This window comes from Leptonychotes weddellii, chromosome 7, assembly GCF_054177405.1.
Source record: "Leptonychotes weddellii isolate Sample4059 chromosome 7, ASM5417740v2, whole genome shotgun sequence".
Taxonomy (NCBI): Eukaryota; Metazoa; Chordata; class Mammalia; order Carnivora; family Phocidae; genus Leptonychotes; species Leptonychotes weddellii.
Genome location: NC_138375.1, coordinates 79,862,644 through 79,877,869, shown reverse-complemented (window position 1 = coordinate 79,877,869; position 15,226 = coordinate 79,862,644). Strand labels below are relative to the sequence as shown.

Sequence of the window (15,226 nt, the reverse complement as noted above, 5' to 3'; positions counted from 1 at the left end):
AGGCGCCCCAAGGAAGGCTTTTTTTCTAAACTAAAACTTTCTTCTTTTGAGTAAGTAAGCATAGTCATATAGTTAAAGAATCAAAATAATATTAATAAGTATATTCTGTCAAGTCTTGCTCCATCTTGTTCACCCCTCTCCCCAATCCCTCATTATCTTGGTAACTTGGTTGGTTTTTTTGCATATGCTTTCAGTGTTTCTTTATGCAATTATAAGAACATTCATTATTTTTGCCTCCTACATTTTTACCTGAAAGATAGCATGCTATGTACACTGTTCCATTATTGCTTTTTTATCTAACAATATATTCCAGAAAATTTCTGTGTCAGTACATAGAGGGTGTTTTGTTTTGTTTTGTTTCTTTTAAACTGTTTCATAGTATTTCATCGTGCTGCTATAGCACAAATTGTTTAAACATTCCTTTATGAATGGGCACCTTCTCAATATTTTAATCATAGCTCTTGCACATATAAACATTTGAATACAAACAGGTTTGCACATTCAAGCAGGGTTCTTATTCGTAAAGAGAAGCAAGCATATACCATATTGAATATTTATGGAATAAATGCCTGAGGACTTAGTCTCTTACTCTAACTACTGCTTCTAGAAAAGTTTCTCTGTGTTGATATATTTAGCACCACTAGTGGGAAGCTTTAGGATGAATACTGCAGAGCATGGCTCTCTTTATTAGTAGAACATGTTTTTTGGGCATCAGCAAAGTAGGAGCATACCACATTGCCTTTTGGGAAAGAATGTGATGTTGCTAAGAAATAAAAAAGCACATTGTAGTCATCATAGGAAAAATCAGAACTTTGTTACCTTCTTTTCTCATTACTTTAGAGAACAGAGTCATGTTTATTTTGAGTAACTTGTGGGGGAGTAGGGATTCTGATCTTTTCAGTGGTTAGCAACTATAAACATCTTAATTGGGCTTCAGAGTAACCCTGTGAGTTTAGAGATAGGTGAGAAAATTGATACTTAGATAACTTGACAAATGCTTCTTAGCTTGGGAGGGATAAAGCTGGTCTGATTCTCAACCAGGAGACTGGATGCCCTCTGGAAAAACTGCACCTAGTGTCTTTGAGCAGGTAGATTGCGTAGGTCAAGCCCATGGCAGAAAGGTACTCAATATATGTTAGCAGCTTGCCTTCCCTCCCACACCAGCTTCAGCTTCTGTTTTCTCAGGTTGCCTGGGGTCACTGCGACCTTCCCACCAGCACCATGGTGCTCTCTTTAAGGAGGGGAAGGCGGGGCAAGGGAACTGACATGGACCCAGCATTTCTGGTGGTAGAGTGTTGGGTCAAGAGCTTTCTTAATTACTTTCTTCTCAGTGTGGAGTTGCCCCACTGGTAGTTCATGTTTCTGCCTGCTCTTGTATGAGTCACCAGATTCAAAGGGTGACCTGTCATTTCCATTTGGCCCAGAGTAGAAGTTGGCACCTGGGGCTGAGAATTTCAGGACTGGAGATTCTTCCTCGGTTCTGAGCTGGTCAAGACTGGGTGTGATGGAGCTGGTGGTCTGATGAGGCTGCCGCTAAAAGAAGGACCTACTCTAGGGCCAGAAGCTATGAATAGTTCCGCTGTGATTTCCTAACTGTGATCTCTGCCTGGGAGAGGAGAGGTGAAGTGAATAGCTGTATTTTTGCTGATAGAGACATTTGCTCTCAGGAAGTAAGAACAGTGGGAATCTGAGGGAAACAACCCTAGGGAAGCCAGCTTGGCTTTCCTTTTTCATCACTGGATCCTGCTTCGAAGTTGATCTCTACGGGTATGTATAGGAAAGATGCCATAGGAATATGCACACAAAATGGAAAAAGGACTTAATTGACAAAATGAAAACTCAGATACTCTGTGAGAATCATTTTCCTTTACCAGATTCCATAACTCTATTTAATTGAGACTCCCAAACATCTCTGAAATGAAAGGACCACATAGGAATTGGGCCTAGGGGCACAAAATGTAATTCTCTGGCTTTTGGTTAGGATGGTTCATGTCTGCGTTCTGCTCCCTTAGGTCTCGCCCAACCCATAAACATGCTCAGGTACCACCTGGCCTTTTCACAACCTTGGCCTTTATCTCTGACTCTGTTGGCCCCTTATGCCAGCTCTCTTCTTTTAATCACAAACATTGTGAAAGATGTGTTCATACTTTCACAACATCTGCTAGACAACTTCTCTCTCCCATTCCATTTTATTGAAATGATTCTCAGATAACACCCAAGGCCAAAATCTCTTTCTCCATTTTCCTCCTTTGTAATCCCAATAAAACATTTGACATTCTTGATTTTTTTTTTTTTTACCTTGAAACCTCTTTTTGCCTTGACAGCACACTTTGGTTTTCCTTCTGTCTGAATGACCCTTGACTTCTTCACAGGTCCTTTCTTCTCTGTAGCTCTCCCCTCTTCAACATTCCCTTCTAAGCCTATTTCTTCCCTCACCCTTGACCTTCCCCTTGACAAGTTCATTTCATGGTCATGGTGTTCACTATTACTCCTTTGTTAATAACATCCAAAGCTTTATCATCAGCATTAACTGGTATCCTGAGTTCAAGTCTACATTTACAACATTCTCATATTCTACTTGGATATATAAGTCAAGCCCAACATGCTGAAAAGTGATTTAGTTACCTTCCTCACATAGCAGTAAGCTCTTTCCATTTCCTATGTGGACATTACTATGATCCTAATCATTTAAGCTTAAAACTGAAAATTTTAACAATTCTATCATCACTCCTGCCATTAATCTCATCAACGTGCTGAATTTTGACAGTTCCATCTCTTCTAAATCTTCCATTTAATTGCTTAAACCCTAGAGTTCTAAACTTGCAATTATATAATCAGATCCCAGCCAACTCTTCCAGTCTTGTCTCTTTCTGCTCCTCTGGCTATTGGTTTGAAACCTTGGGCGCTTCCTGGGTGAAATCTGAAACTGGCTCCTGTATGTGGAGGTAAGGAGAGACTGAAGAAAGAGGCAGATCACTTCAGAATTGGTAGGTGGCAGGCTTAATAAGCAAGGGAATTTATATATGAGCCTGGTCTTTGGTGGCTACAAGATTAGTAAATCTCCACACCAGCCTGCCAGACTCTTAAATTTATTTAGGGGCCTTAACTGGGTTCAGTCATATATACCAACAATACATTGCTTTCTCAAGGTTGCATCTTTGAAAATGGCTCTCCTTGTGGGAATGGTTAGGGTGTGGGGGTGGGGAGTGTACCTTCTACAGACAGGGGCAGGGGTGAGGAGGCTCCGATTGTCTGGGTCCAGCTTGCAGTTCAGCTGTTAGTCATGTCCTTTTGATGACCTTCTCCAACACCTACACATGGCTGTACTTTATCTAAACAGGATGGGCCACCATTCCTGTAAATTTTTCTCTTGTTTCCCCGTCTCTGTACCTTGACACCTATTATTTCCTCTTGTAGAATGTCCTCATCCAACACTAGTCATAAGTTGTGGGGCTTAGTGTGAAATGAAAATGTCCCTCTTTCCTTTAAAGTTACTAAAATCAAAGCTTTCCACTTTTTTCTTTTCTTTTTTAAATTTAAAAAAGATTTTATTTATTTGACAGAGAGAGAGAGCGAGAGAGGGGACACAAGCAGGGGGAGCAGGAGAGGGAGAAGCAGGCTTCCCGCCGAGCAGGGAGCCCAATGGGGCCTCGATCCCAGGACCCCGGGATCATGACCTGAGCCGAAGGCAGATGCTTAACCATAGAGACACCCAGGCACCCCCCTGTCTATTTCCTCTGCTCACACACAGTCGGACTACACTTACAAAACAGACTCAAAGATGAAATTATCAAGATGGTGACAGTAGAGCATGAAACTAAGTGTGGGGCCACATGTGACTGCAGAGGTCACATGCCCACGAATCAGTCCTGCCCTCATCCATCTGGGCCTTTCTCCATCCTACCCACCACCCTCCAAAGATAAGTCCAAGGTTGCCTCTGCTCCAAGGAAGTGCCCATGCTCTGCTCTGCTCCAAAGATCTCTGAAGTGGTTTCTTCCTAGTACTTTGCAGAAGTCTCTGAGAACAGTTTCTATTTCCTATTAGTCCTTTAATCTCCTATTAGTTTATGAGTTTCTTAAAAGCAAGGGCTACATCTTCTCATCCCAGGATCCACCACATGAATTACACATAATAAATGCTTAATAAATGTTTGCTGACAATGAATAAAAAGAACAGAGAGAAGAGCACTGCTATCTTGAAGCCACATGCAATGTTTCCCCAAGCTGCATTCTTTTTTCCATCAGAGCAGGAATCACCTTGTGCACTAGTCCAAGATCTCCAGGTGGCTGACCAATGCCTTCTTGTTTTCCTTTTCAGTTTCTAAATTAGTCTTTATGTTGCTCCTTCTAAGGACATTCGCTTTGGAAATTATCATTGGATTTTGGTAATACATATATTTTTTAGTTTCTAAAAATGTATGAATTTACTAATTTTTTTCAAGTATTTAGATAAAAGCCTATGTGTTTTGGTTTTGGGGTTTTTTTCTTTTTTTTTGGTTTTGTTTTGTTAAAGAAACTATTTTAATGAAGAAAAAATAAATAAATCTGAAAATACTTTCCACACATTTTAGTTTAAAAAATAATTTAACTTACTGTATGATAGTGCTTTTCAGAATGACTTTTGGACAATTCTCTGTGTTTAAGCAAGTTATCCAAGATCTTCATGGAACTACTTTGATAAAGAAGTTGAACCACTTGATAAGAATCTTGAACTGCTCACACTGGCTGAGTACATATATCACCCCCAAGAAAAGAGGTCCAATTTACACTTTTCTTCCCTCCCAAACACAAACATCCCCCTTTTGTAAAAGTATTTTGAGTTGGAAACTCAAAATGCTTACTTGCACTTGTGGGAGAAGCTGCTTTTAACAAACACTATTAAGTGGAAAAAATTTAAACAGCAAAACATTAATTAAAAAAATGCACCACAGACACTGCATCACTAAGAAAGCCAGTAACTTTACTGAATTGTCTGCAAAATACAAATTATACCTTATTTCCAGCAGGAGAAACTTTTGAAAATTCCCCACTTTTATTCACTACAGACAGCTGAATGAAGTCCCTTGAGATACACAGATGTGGTTTAACTTAGTTATAACATCTTGTCATCTAGTGGCGACAAAGTCCAGCTTATGCCGCTGTGAGCCTCTATTTGAATATTTGTTGCAAATGCTTGTATGCCCTCATTTACAAGCTATTTTAATTACTGTCATGTAATGGAAACAAGTCCCCAGAAAAAGAAAAAGAAGAAAAATGATACAGCAAACCATTTGAAGCAATCCAAGTCCTATGCCTACAGTGACCCGGGTCTGCGAGAGAACACTGGTACTGCATTCAGACCACAACAGAATCCATCACTTAGCTGACCTCTCTGAATTAAACTGAGGTATGAATCAATTTGAGGTATGGCTAGGGAAGGCAAGATGCAATACCCGATTATGAAAAAAACCAAAATGGACAGATTGAATGTAGAAGATATGTGGCTTGGATTGCTCCACATCTTTGGTTAAAACATACTAAGAAAAGCCTTTAATTACATCTGTAGTCTGAGTCTGAAGCATTCTAACAGACACCAGTATTCCATCAATCTTCCAAAGATCTGTGGTGGCAGGAAATTGACGCCATCACAGCAGATGGCACAAATGGGAACAGATGAAGTATGCCATGCTTAGGCAACAGCCTTTACTGAGGGTTCAAGTGGCTGCTTCTTTAAAGAAGAATTTTTTTTTTTTTTTAAAGAAAGAAATTACAAAGCATTTACCCTCTGGAAAAACAAACAAAAGCATAACGGGGGCAAAAAACGCTAGCTCTAAATTAAAAGATGGGTATGTAAGAAAAACGAATACATCGGAAGTGTGAGAGGGCAGACGTTCTTTAAAAAAAGTGTATTGGAATTCTTTTCTTTCTCACTTTTAGTCAACCTTAAAATGATCTGAGGATGATAGGTATTTTCATATTCATCATTACAAAATGCTAAATTCCACCTTTGGGAAAAAAATAAGCCATTTTACTAAAAAACACAATTTTAAAAAAGGTTGAAATAAACAGCCTTCCACTCACCAATGCATACAATATACAGGGTGTGCAGTCTCCCTATATTGCATCAGTGTTACCGGTATTTAAGCTTAATATTACCAAAAATCTTTTAAAATAGGATCAGCTATAACAATATTTGTAGCTGTGTAAAATGCTACTTAGGGTTCTTTTACTTGCAATGAAGAATGTTGCCTACAACGTTACTCTAGGGTGGGTTATGTAAAATCATACTCCCTCAGGGCTCTGCCCTAAACTCCTGAATACAAAGGATTTACTGCGATAAAAACCCAAAACCGTACTAGCTTTGCAAATACAACAAATGGTAAATTACAGATAAGGTAGAAGGGTAAAGATAGACAGTGATTGTTTACAGAAAGTGACTCATCACAATCAAAATTGTGCTTTTTCTCATTAAATCATCTTAAAAAATTCTCAGATTATCCCTTCGCCTATCTTGCTACCACTTTATATGAATTCAGTAGTGGGAACAAGAGATGACTGGCATCCATTTTCAAGTGATTCTGTTCTTTTCATGTTCTTATAAAACTATTGTCAGAACTGCTATAAATAGCCAAGGCTTCTGCTGGTACTTTAGCTTACTTTATCTTCAGCATTATAAATTCACTTTTCCTTTGTTGCTGAGGCAAATTGCAGGTAAAAAATTAATATGGCTATTTTTTCATATTTTCACATAACGACCCTTTCCCACTGGTAAATTTCTGCTGATATTGATAAAGTGTTTTGAAATGACAAAGAACATTTGTGACATGTTTGCATATTTTATACACATCAAGTTATAAGGATGGTTGTAAGGATGGGATCAAGTCTATGGTGAGGAAAATGACTTTCTTAGATTTTCCCCTGTGTGAATAAGTATATGTGTGTGTGTGTGTTTGTTTTCAGGATGATTCTCTGTTTTTCCTCTGCATAAATGATTTTCTTTCATGTTCCATGGATACCTTGAGTAGTGGGATATATGGAAAGGTTGAAAGATTTTTTTTTGTTTTGTTTTTAGTATATAAAACGTTCGTACAAGGCAGGCTAGCATCCTATACGGATACAACCAAAGGTGCGATGTGGTCTAATTGTGGATTTCAGATCAAGTTAAGAAAATACAGCCTAGTTAGTAAGGTCTCTTGGCTTTTGCCACCCAGCGGCAGCCTTTTACAGTGAGAAACACATAGCAACTATGCAAGTGAAAGAAAAGGATGGATAAGAAATGTCCTAGATGTGCTATAGCAGTGTCGATCTTACTGTCTGGATCTTCGTTGCTGTGTATGTCAATGCACATGAGTGGAGATGAATCGACAGATCTTCACATTCCAAGAGAAGGAAAATCATTCCTAGATTGAAATCTCTTTTAAGCAATATATATCAACTTTTTTTTTTATGGCACTCACTTTTTAAAGGGTCTGAAAATTAATCCCTTATAGACGAATATTAGACAAGAGTCGTTATTTTTTGAAAAATTTAAAAAAAGGGACATAGAGAGGTTCTTTAATGGGATTTCTTGAAATGGCTATTAAATCTCTTTATTGAAGAAAAAAATAGATGACATACATGCTTTATGCAGAAGTGACATTTGGGGGTCCTGACACACCGGGATTGTTCAACAGGCCTATATTGCTGACAAGATTGTTGAGGGTCAGTTAAAATAATTAAAAATGGATGACAAAGCAACTATCCCTTTACCTGCTTCCTTCTTGTCTAGCACCCAGGCTTTCACATTTTTCTTCTGTGGGAATTTATAACTTGTGCGTTGAGTAAACGCCATATCACTGGTTTCTAGGGCCATATTTGCAGGACTTGTGCCCCAACACAGCTTCTCTATTCTGGGCATGTTTCTAAAAAGTGTCTCAAATTCTAGGCTGAAAACCAACCAGATAATTTAGGATCCGGGCAAGTTAGGGTATGCACTTACTGAATTCCAAGATGCATGGTGAAATGGTGAGATCAGAAAGGGGCCCTGCATTTGATAATAATGCAAAAACAAAAACAAAAAATAGCATGAAAGAAACTCATTAGTATATACAATGGATGTCAGTTGACCCAATAGATTGCTAATGTATTAAAAACAATTTAGGGTGTTGCAATGTGATATGTTCTAATCCCACAGGTTATCCTTTGACAGCTGACCTTGAACTTATAAAATGTATGCAGAGTAAAAGAAAACCGAAAGAAAATAGTTACTCAAATGTGCAACTGCACAAATATACCCCCCTCCCGCTATTAAGATAACAAAACTTCTGCTATTACCATAATATTATATATATTAGAAAGCTATACACAAGCATGTTAATTTCACAGATTTTTTAAAAGATTCTTAATATTTTATATAATTAGAAATACACATTTCAAAAACAAAACTTCTACAAAGAGAAAACAGTTATCTTGGTTAGCAAAGCATGGAGTTCCTCATGGCTTAGGGTAGTGCTCTCTATACAAAAAGTCCTTTTTGGTTTTTTACAGGACTGTTTAAAATATTAGCGAAGCTATCAAGGGGGAAAAAAACACATTTTGGCTTAAGTAAACTACAAAAAGCCACAAATGCTTTGCAAACTCTGTCTTACCTTTTATATGAAAATAAGCAAAATGTAATGTACATATTTTTATATTTTTATTTAATAAGAGATGCAGACCCAGATTTATTTATTTATTTAATTAAATACGTTAGCCCTCAAACTCCACATTTTTTTTTTTTTAAATAGGTATGGTCCTCTTTTAATGGTCGTTGATCCTTTTTAATGAGTGCCATACGCCAATGATATGCGTGCAGGTTTGTGAGCGCGTTCTCAGGATGTTAGGTGACCTGGTGTGTTCCTAACATTTACCAATGGCCACCCTTTGCCGGGTCTGTCCAAAACATCTATACATTTTTCTATATGTTGCATAACAGCTGCTCTCTCTTTCAGTAAAGATCTGCCGCTTTTGGCAAATGTTTCCTTTTGTCTATTTACATGTAAATAACGTTGAACCTGCAACATGACACTATCTATTGTAACATACATTTTGCAAAGGAGCACAACAGTGAAAAGAAGTTAGCCTTAAAATCTATTTTGTACAAGTGTTCTGTTGTACAACTCAAGTGCTAAGCTTATCTCAGCATTTCTGTTTATCTTTATACTGTATCACTGAGGCAATTTAAAAGTACTTTTACAAAACAGAGTACCTGACTTTTTTTTTTTCCACACACAGCACATATAATGCATATCGACCCCCCTTCCCCATTAAGGTATAGCACACACACACACTGCAAGAAAAAAAAAAAACTATTAAGTAATAATCTGATCATGTTGCCCATCCTTCAGAGAGTCGCATGCGCTTGACTGAGGGACTTTCCCTTTCGTCCGGCGAAGGTCTGGTGAGTCCAATGGGGGAGTGGAATTCATTCCGGTGATCCTCTCGGTCGCTCCCGTCGTACGAACTGCTACAGCTGCTCAAGCTGTCAACAGGAGATCTCCCCGCCTCGTGGCGCGTGTGTTGTGGGTATCTCGAAGGGGTGGTGGTACGGTCTCTAGGAGGAGAAACAGGTTCTGACTTGATGTTGAGGCTTTGAGTAGAAGGCAGGGAGAGATTTGAACTCTGAGATAAATGAGTGCTAGTGCAAGCTCTGTAGGAGGAAAGGAAACCCAGTTACAGATGGAGGAGGCCTGGAGCCCCCAGGAACTCACAATTACATCAAACATCAGCTTCAAGACTCGCACAGACACCGGAGCATGCCCAGAGGGAGGAGAGCGTGCCTGGAAGCACTCGGGGGCAGCGCCTTCTCAGAGCCATTGAGGATGCCTGGGAGTAATTACAGTATTTAACAGGGCCAGGCCTCGGGAATCATACCTCTAGTCTGTGACAGGCTCCCTACACCTACAGGTTACTGGCTCAGAGAGGCTTAACATGACATGCTGGAAAACGCATTTTCTGTGTCTATGGAATTTCTCCCTAGACTAGTTCCAAAATATAACTTAAGATTTAAGATATAACATTTAGCTTTTGAATGAGACGTCTCCGATTTACTAATGCATGTGTGTGGAAATTATTGTCAAAACTTGTGACGGATATAAAATGCGTCCCTCCACAAAATAAGCACGTACACATGAAGTTGTACGGTCTTCAGAGAGAGTGAAGAGAGTTCAAATTTCAAATGAATAAATCCCTAAAATGCTACATTCAACTGTATCTGGTGAAAAGCTTGGAGGGGGGAAAGATGGGGAAGGAGGTTGAAAATGATCTGCAGAAAAGTTTAGTGTTGGCTTTAAAAACACTTAGACTTCCTACCCCACTAACACTGGTCAGTCGCTGGACTTTCTTCATCCTTTCTCAGTTACATGGGATGCAAGTAGTGTCTATTTTCCACAAGTACCTCAGCTTCATCACTGCCAGTCTCTCCCTGCTGGGGTACGTAGTAGGATATCACTCAGCCTCTAGTTATAATTGGCATGAGTTGAGGAATCTGGATTTGTCTAAGGAAAGGCTGTTGTAAAGAAGGATCTAGTGTGATTTTATTGCGTTTATAAGCCTTAATCCTCATTTATTCCAGGAGAGTGTAACTTTCCCTTCTTCCACAATGTGGAAGAATTTAGATACTTGAAACTCTGGAGGGAAAAGCATTAAGCCCTTAGGTGTCGATTGGCAATCGCAATGACTTTGATCAGGATAAACCGGAGGGACACTGCTGACATCAATTTTAACATGCTCGTACTGCTCTTGCATTCTGATGGCATTGACATCGTGGCTAGAGTCAGCACTACTTGCCCACATTGTCAAGAAAGTACAGATATCTCTCCTAGTGAGCAGTCACAGTGAAGAATAATCCATACAGATACACCCGTTCTAGACAAAGGAAAGTGAGCCCACCTACTCATGGACGTGATTATGTTACTTCCAAATGGAGAGAATTAGGTGACATTAAAAAGTCATTACGAGCAGTGAGAAAAAAATATATATATATATTCAGAGGAAAAAGTGGAATAACTTGGGGCTGGCTTTTTGGGAGATGCAGTTCAGGCTCAAGATGTATAGAGATATAAAATTAGTCAAAATGAGTTTATCTTTGAGTGATGTTTTATACAAAGGCACCACCTACTGGCAAAGAATTACTTTCCTTCTCTTATTAATAGATGAGCTAATGTGTAAAATGACCTAAAGGAGAGTTATTTTTTTCCCCTAATAATTAGCCTTTCTTTCTCTGGCTTTTATGTTATAGAATCAAAACAGTCTTAGCCTTTATATCGAGTTACCACATTGAGTGCATATGATTTCCAATCACCTGTTTATACTTGTCATTATTTATTTGTAGTTTTTCTTTTACAGTCTATATTACTTTACTAATTTTCTAAGAGTTTAATTAAGTAATCTTTAAATCAAGAGGATATTAAGACGGGGTGGGGGGAAACACCTGTATTTCAAAAGGACCCATAATAGTGGGCTATTTTATCTTGGTTCAAAGTTACTTAATGATTCATTTTGATGTCAGAGGAAATAATCTTTTGATTTCTGGAAGAAAGAATTTTCCTGGCTCTGGATGAGAAAGACTATTTCACTAAAATTTAATTAAATACTTCTACTATGAATCACACAACTCTTTAATAATGAACGTCAATTAGCAGTCTGAAAACAAAGTGGCATATCAACAAATACTTTTGACTGCCCTTTGACATTTCGATTGCTTCTTCACAGGCAGGGAGACATGGACAATTAGACAAAAAGTTTGGTGAGTTGGACAAGTATAAGCAGTTAATCTGGATCAATTAAGCAAAAAACAGTATAATCAAAATGCTGTTTCTTTTAGAAGCTGCATTATCTACTTATTTACTGTATCTACAATTGTGAACTGGCTTGTATGGGTTTTGTTGCATCTCTTCCCCATAAGAGATATAACTCTTCTTGTTTATCCCTTCCTATAAACAAACAGGCTAGTTCCTAAGTTTACTTTTTGGTGGCATTTCATTTGACACTGAAAGCACATATGAAGCATTTTGAGTAGTTCTGGGGACACTAAATCCACAGTAATGAAATGTACGTGATGACTGAGATTCACCTTCATTATACTGTGGCAGAGGGTTCCAAATAGAATGAAATGTAATTGGCTAGTCTCTTGTTATCAAACTATTATCTTGAAAAGAAAAAACATTAAAAATCACTTAGCTGTATACATGCTAGATTCATATACAAGCATGTTGGTCTGCTTGTTCTTGAGAACAAAATTTTTATAGACACAGATAATTGTGAAATATTCCATGTTTGTGGGTGAGAAAGAGGTGGGTGGGGAGACAGAAGCCAGATATGCAAGTTGCCCATATCAAATCCTGCTGCAAGTTTTCATGTGCTACAGATGCCTTCCAACTGGGAAAACACCTACCCTTCCTCATAATTGCTCCGAAATGAAACATGACTGGATAGTTTTATTCAAATTTCTTACTGCCTCTGCCTGGAAATTACACTATCAAACTATATTTAACTTAACCTTTTAAAAGTTGTCTTTAAACACCCACATCAACAAAGATGGTGTATAGAAATGCTTCCAGAAAACAGGCTGCCCTTTTTTTAAGGTGATATGAGAAAAAAGCTTAAAAATTTGAGGGTCATTTTCTCAAATATTCCTATTCAAATGATTGTTGCTAACCTCAATGGCAAGTTCCTTCTGCCAGTCATCCCTGCTTCCTGCATCAAATCAATGTATGCCATTTATCTGACTTGGTTAGATAAAACCAAATACTAGATAGAGTTAAAACTGCGGCTTCAAAGAATTAAAGGTATTTCCATTCACAAAACACGAAGAGCTCTTTTATACTCTTAATTTTGGGAAAGAAATGTGGTGACCATCTTGGGCTGCTGGGAATATCTGCTTTGGAGGAGCTGAAATATATTTTACTCTACTCTGAACACTGTATCTATATAAAGGAATGTGAACCCACCACACAAGAACATGAGGATACTGTAGCCTAAAAAAATACTGATCTTTTGAATTAATTCACACTGTAAGGAATAATAATAAAAATAAATATAATTTATTTTATTTTACATAAATATCACAACTTGGGATTAAAAAAATAGTTTAACATTTAATTGTGTGAACATGGGCTAGTCCATCTGAGGGAACCTCCTTTTGAAAAAGCTACCATGTTTGTGTGTGTGTGTGAGAGAGAGAGAGAGAGAGAGGAAGGAAGGAAGGAAGGCAGGCTGGCCAGAATTGGAAAGACTGGAAGGGGTATCCTATCTATTTGAGGGATAAAGGAAGTGATTAAGTGCAATGAAAACTCATAGACTAAGTTCAGAGTCAAATCATGCACCATGAGAACCGTTGTTGAAAGAAACCAGAACTAAACAAAATGCTTCATCCTTGGCTGTTGTAATTTGGTTCCTCTCTAGGCCAGTTCTCTCCTTTCTCATTTACTGAAGTCTTTATTAAGGGCAGCAGAGAATTAGATTCTTCCCATGTAATAGAAGGGACTTTTAAGATTACAGTATAGTGTTACTAAAGACAAAAGAAAGCCACATTCAGAGAAAATAATACGGCTTTGACATTGATAATTTCTAAGGAAATCTAGTCCTCTAATGGATGAATTTTGTGAAAAATGAGAAGTGAACAGCTGCCTTTATCTTTGCCAAGAAGCCCATACAGTGGATTCACTGCTTAGCCATAGCACTGCAATGCTGCACGTATGTATTTCAAGATTGCCTGGATGGTATCATGTACTTAGTGATAATTACCTTAAAAAGTTATTGCAATACATGTCTACTTGCACAGTTAACAATTCTGAGAAAATTTAAATGTTCTAAAAGGAGAAACTCTGTTGATCAATATTTAATAGAGCTTCAAAGCTAACAATCTTTTAAGAAAGCACAGCAACAATGTCATGTGAATTTATTTTGTTGCTTACATGAAAGGTTAGATTTTCAACAATAATGATTAGTGAGCAGGATGCACATAAGCAAACAGTGAATGGAGGAAGACTCCATTACTAGAGCACTAATCTATGTGAAATCAATTCCACAAGAAAGCTAGGAGGGCAGGGAAGGTAAGAGATGAAGTTGTGGTATCAGGCAGTGATTTTTATTCTAATCAGTGTTTTATTCTCATTATCTCTTTAGAAACAGAAGTATAGAGCTAGCTAACTATTCTAACCAAATGACTCAGCAGAAAAATAAAAGCGAGGTGGACATATAGAATGTTTCTAAAATATAAACTCTTATCTTTCAATATTTTATAACTTCCTAGTATTTTCTTCTGAAGATTAATTACAGTTATGGAGTTATTAGTTAAACCTAAAGTCAGATCTTTGATTCACGTTTTAAGCTTAAAAAAAACTATCTGTTTTACAAGTAGTGTGAATTATGAATTCAGGGCTTTTTAAAGGTTTGAACATTTCCATAGATAAATGACAGGAGTCATTTCTATGATAAAGACATTTCTCAAAATTGCCACAAGGTGGCAGAAATACACATTCTGATTTCAGAAAACAACAGAAATTATTTTTATACCCAAATTTAGGTAATTAGTGTATGTACATATACACATATATTTATATTTGTACAATATCTATAAATATATAACCATATGATGAGTACATTATAAATATATGAAATCAATAGAATAGGAGATCCTGTAAGTACTAGGTTAAGGTTAGCATGAATTATATGGTGTAAGCTGAATGATAAGGATTCACAAATATCTCAAAATTTAAAGAACTTGTAAATGTCTTCTTATGTCCCATGTGAAAAGTTAACTAAATGGAAGTTTTTCATTGATCGAAGTGGAAACCAATATAGCCTAAAACAATAGGGAAATAATTTATCTCATTATCACAGAGCTCCCCTCCTCTCAAAAAATAAGGAAAGTAATATTTAACCGACTTGAAAAGATACTGATCTGAATAATTACTTTCACATTCTGATAAAGTAGAATTTTACATCCTTTAATGGGACACTAGAGCACAGTATTTAGAGACTCTTTTTGTCATCCAAAAATGCATTCTCAAAGTGTTTTATAAAAGAAATAATATTGCTTACCCCAGCTGACTGAGGGCCGATGGCGGCATGTTATGTAGGTGTTGCTGTTGCCAGCCAGTTACTGACCCAAGATGAAGAGCGCTGGCGGTGTTAAACCCAGACAGAGATGACAGGTCTGCACTACTCAGAGAGTACTCTAGATCAATAAATAAAACAATAAGGGAAAATACTTAATTTGAAAATT

General features: G+C 37.6%; 1 protein-coding gene across 16 annotated transcripts in view; it reads right to left on the bottom strand.

The window, feature by feature from the left end:
• Window positions 1-4,939: 4,939 nt before the first annotated feature.
• The window catches only part of MEF2C (myocyte enhancer factor 2C), a 172,534-nt gene continuing 162,247 nt past the window's right edge, over window positions 4,940-15,226 (bottom strand). For 13 of the 16 annotated variants that reach the window (XM_081826592.1, XM_081826596.1, XM_006744818.3 and 10 more), the window contains 2 exons: window positions 15,043-15,178; window positions 4,940-9,646 (listed from right to left, as the gene is read on the bottom strand). In XM_081826592.1, coding sequence (XP_081682718.1) covers window positions 9,325-9,646; window positions 15,043-15,178 — 458 coding nt within the window. In that variant the 3' untranslated portion in view covers window positions 4,940-9,324. The remainder of the gene's footprint in view (window positions 9,647-15,042; window positions 15,179-15,226) is intronic. The other 3 variants (XM_031040781.2, XM_031040784.2, XM_081826599.1) reach the window with 1 other exon arrangement.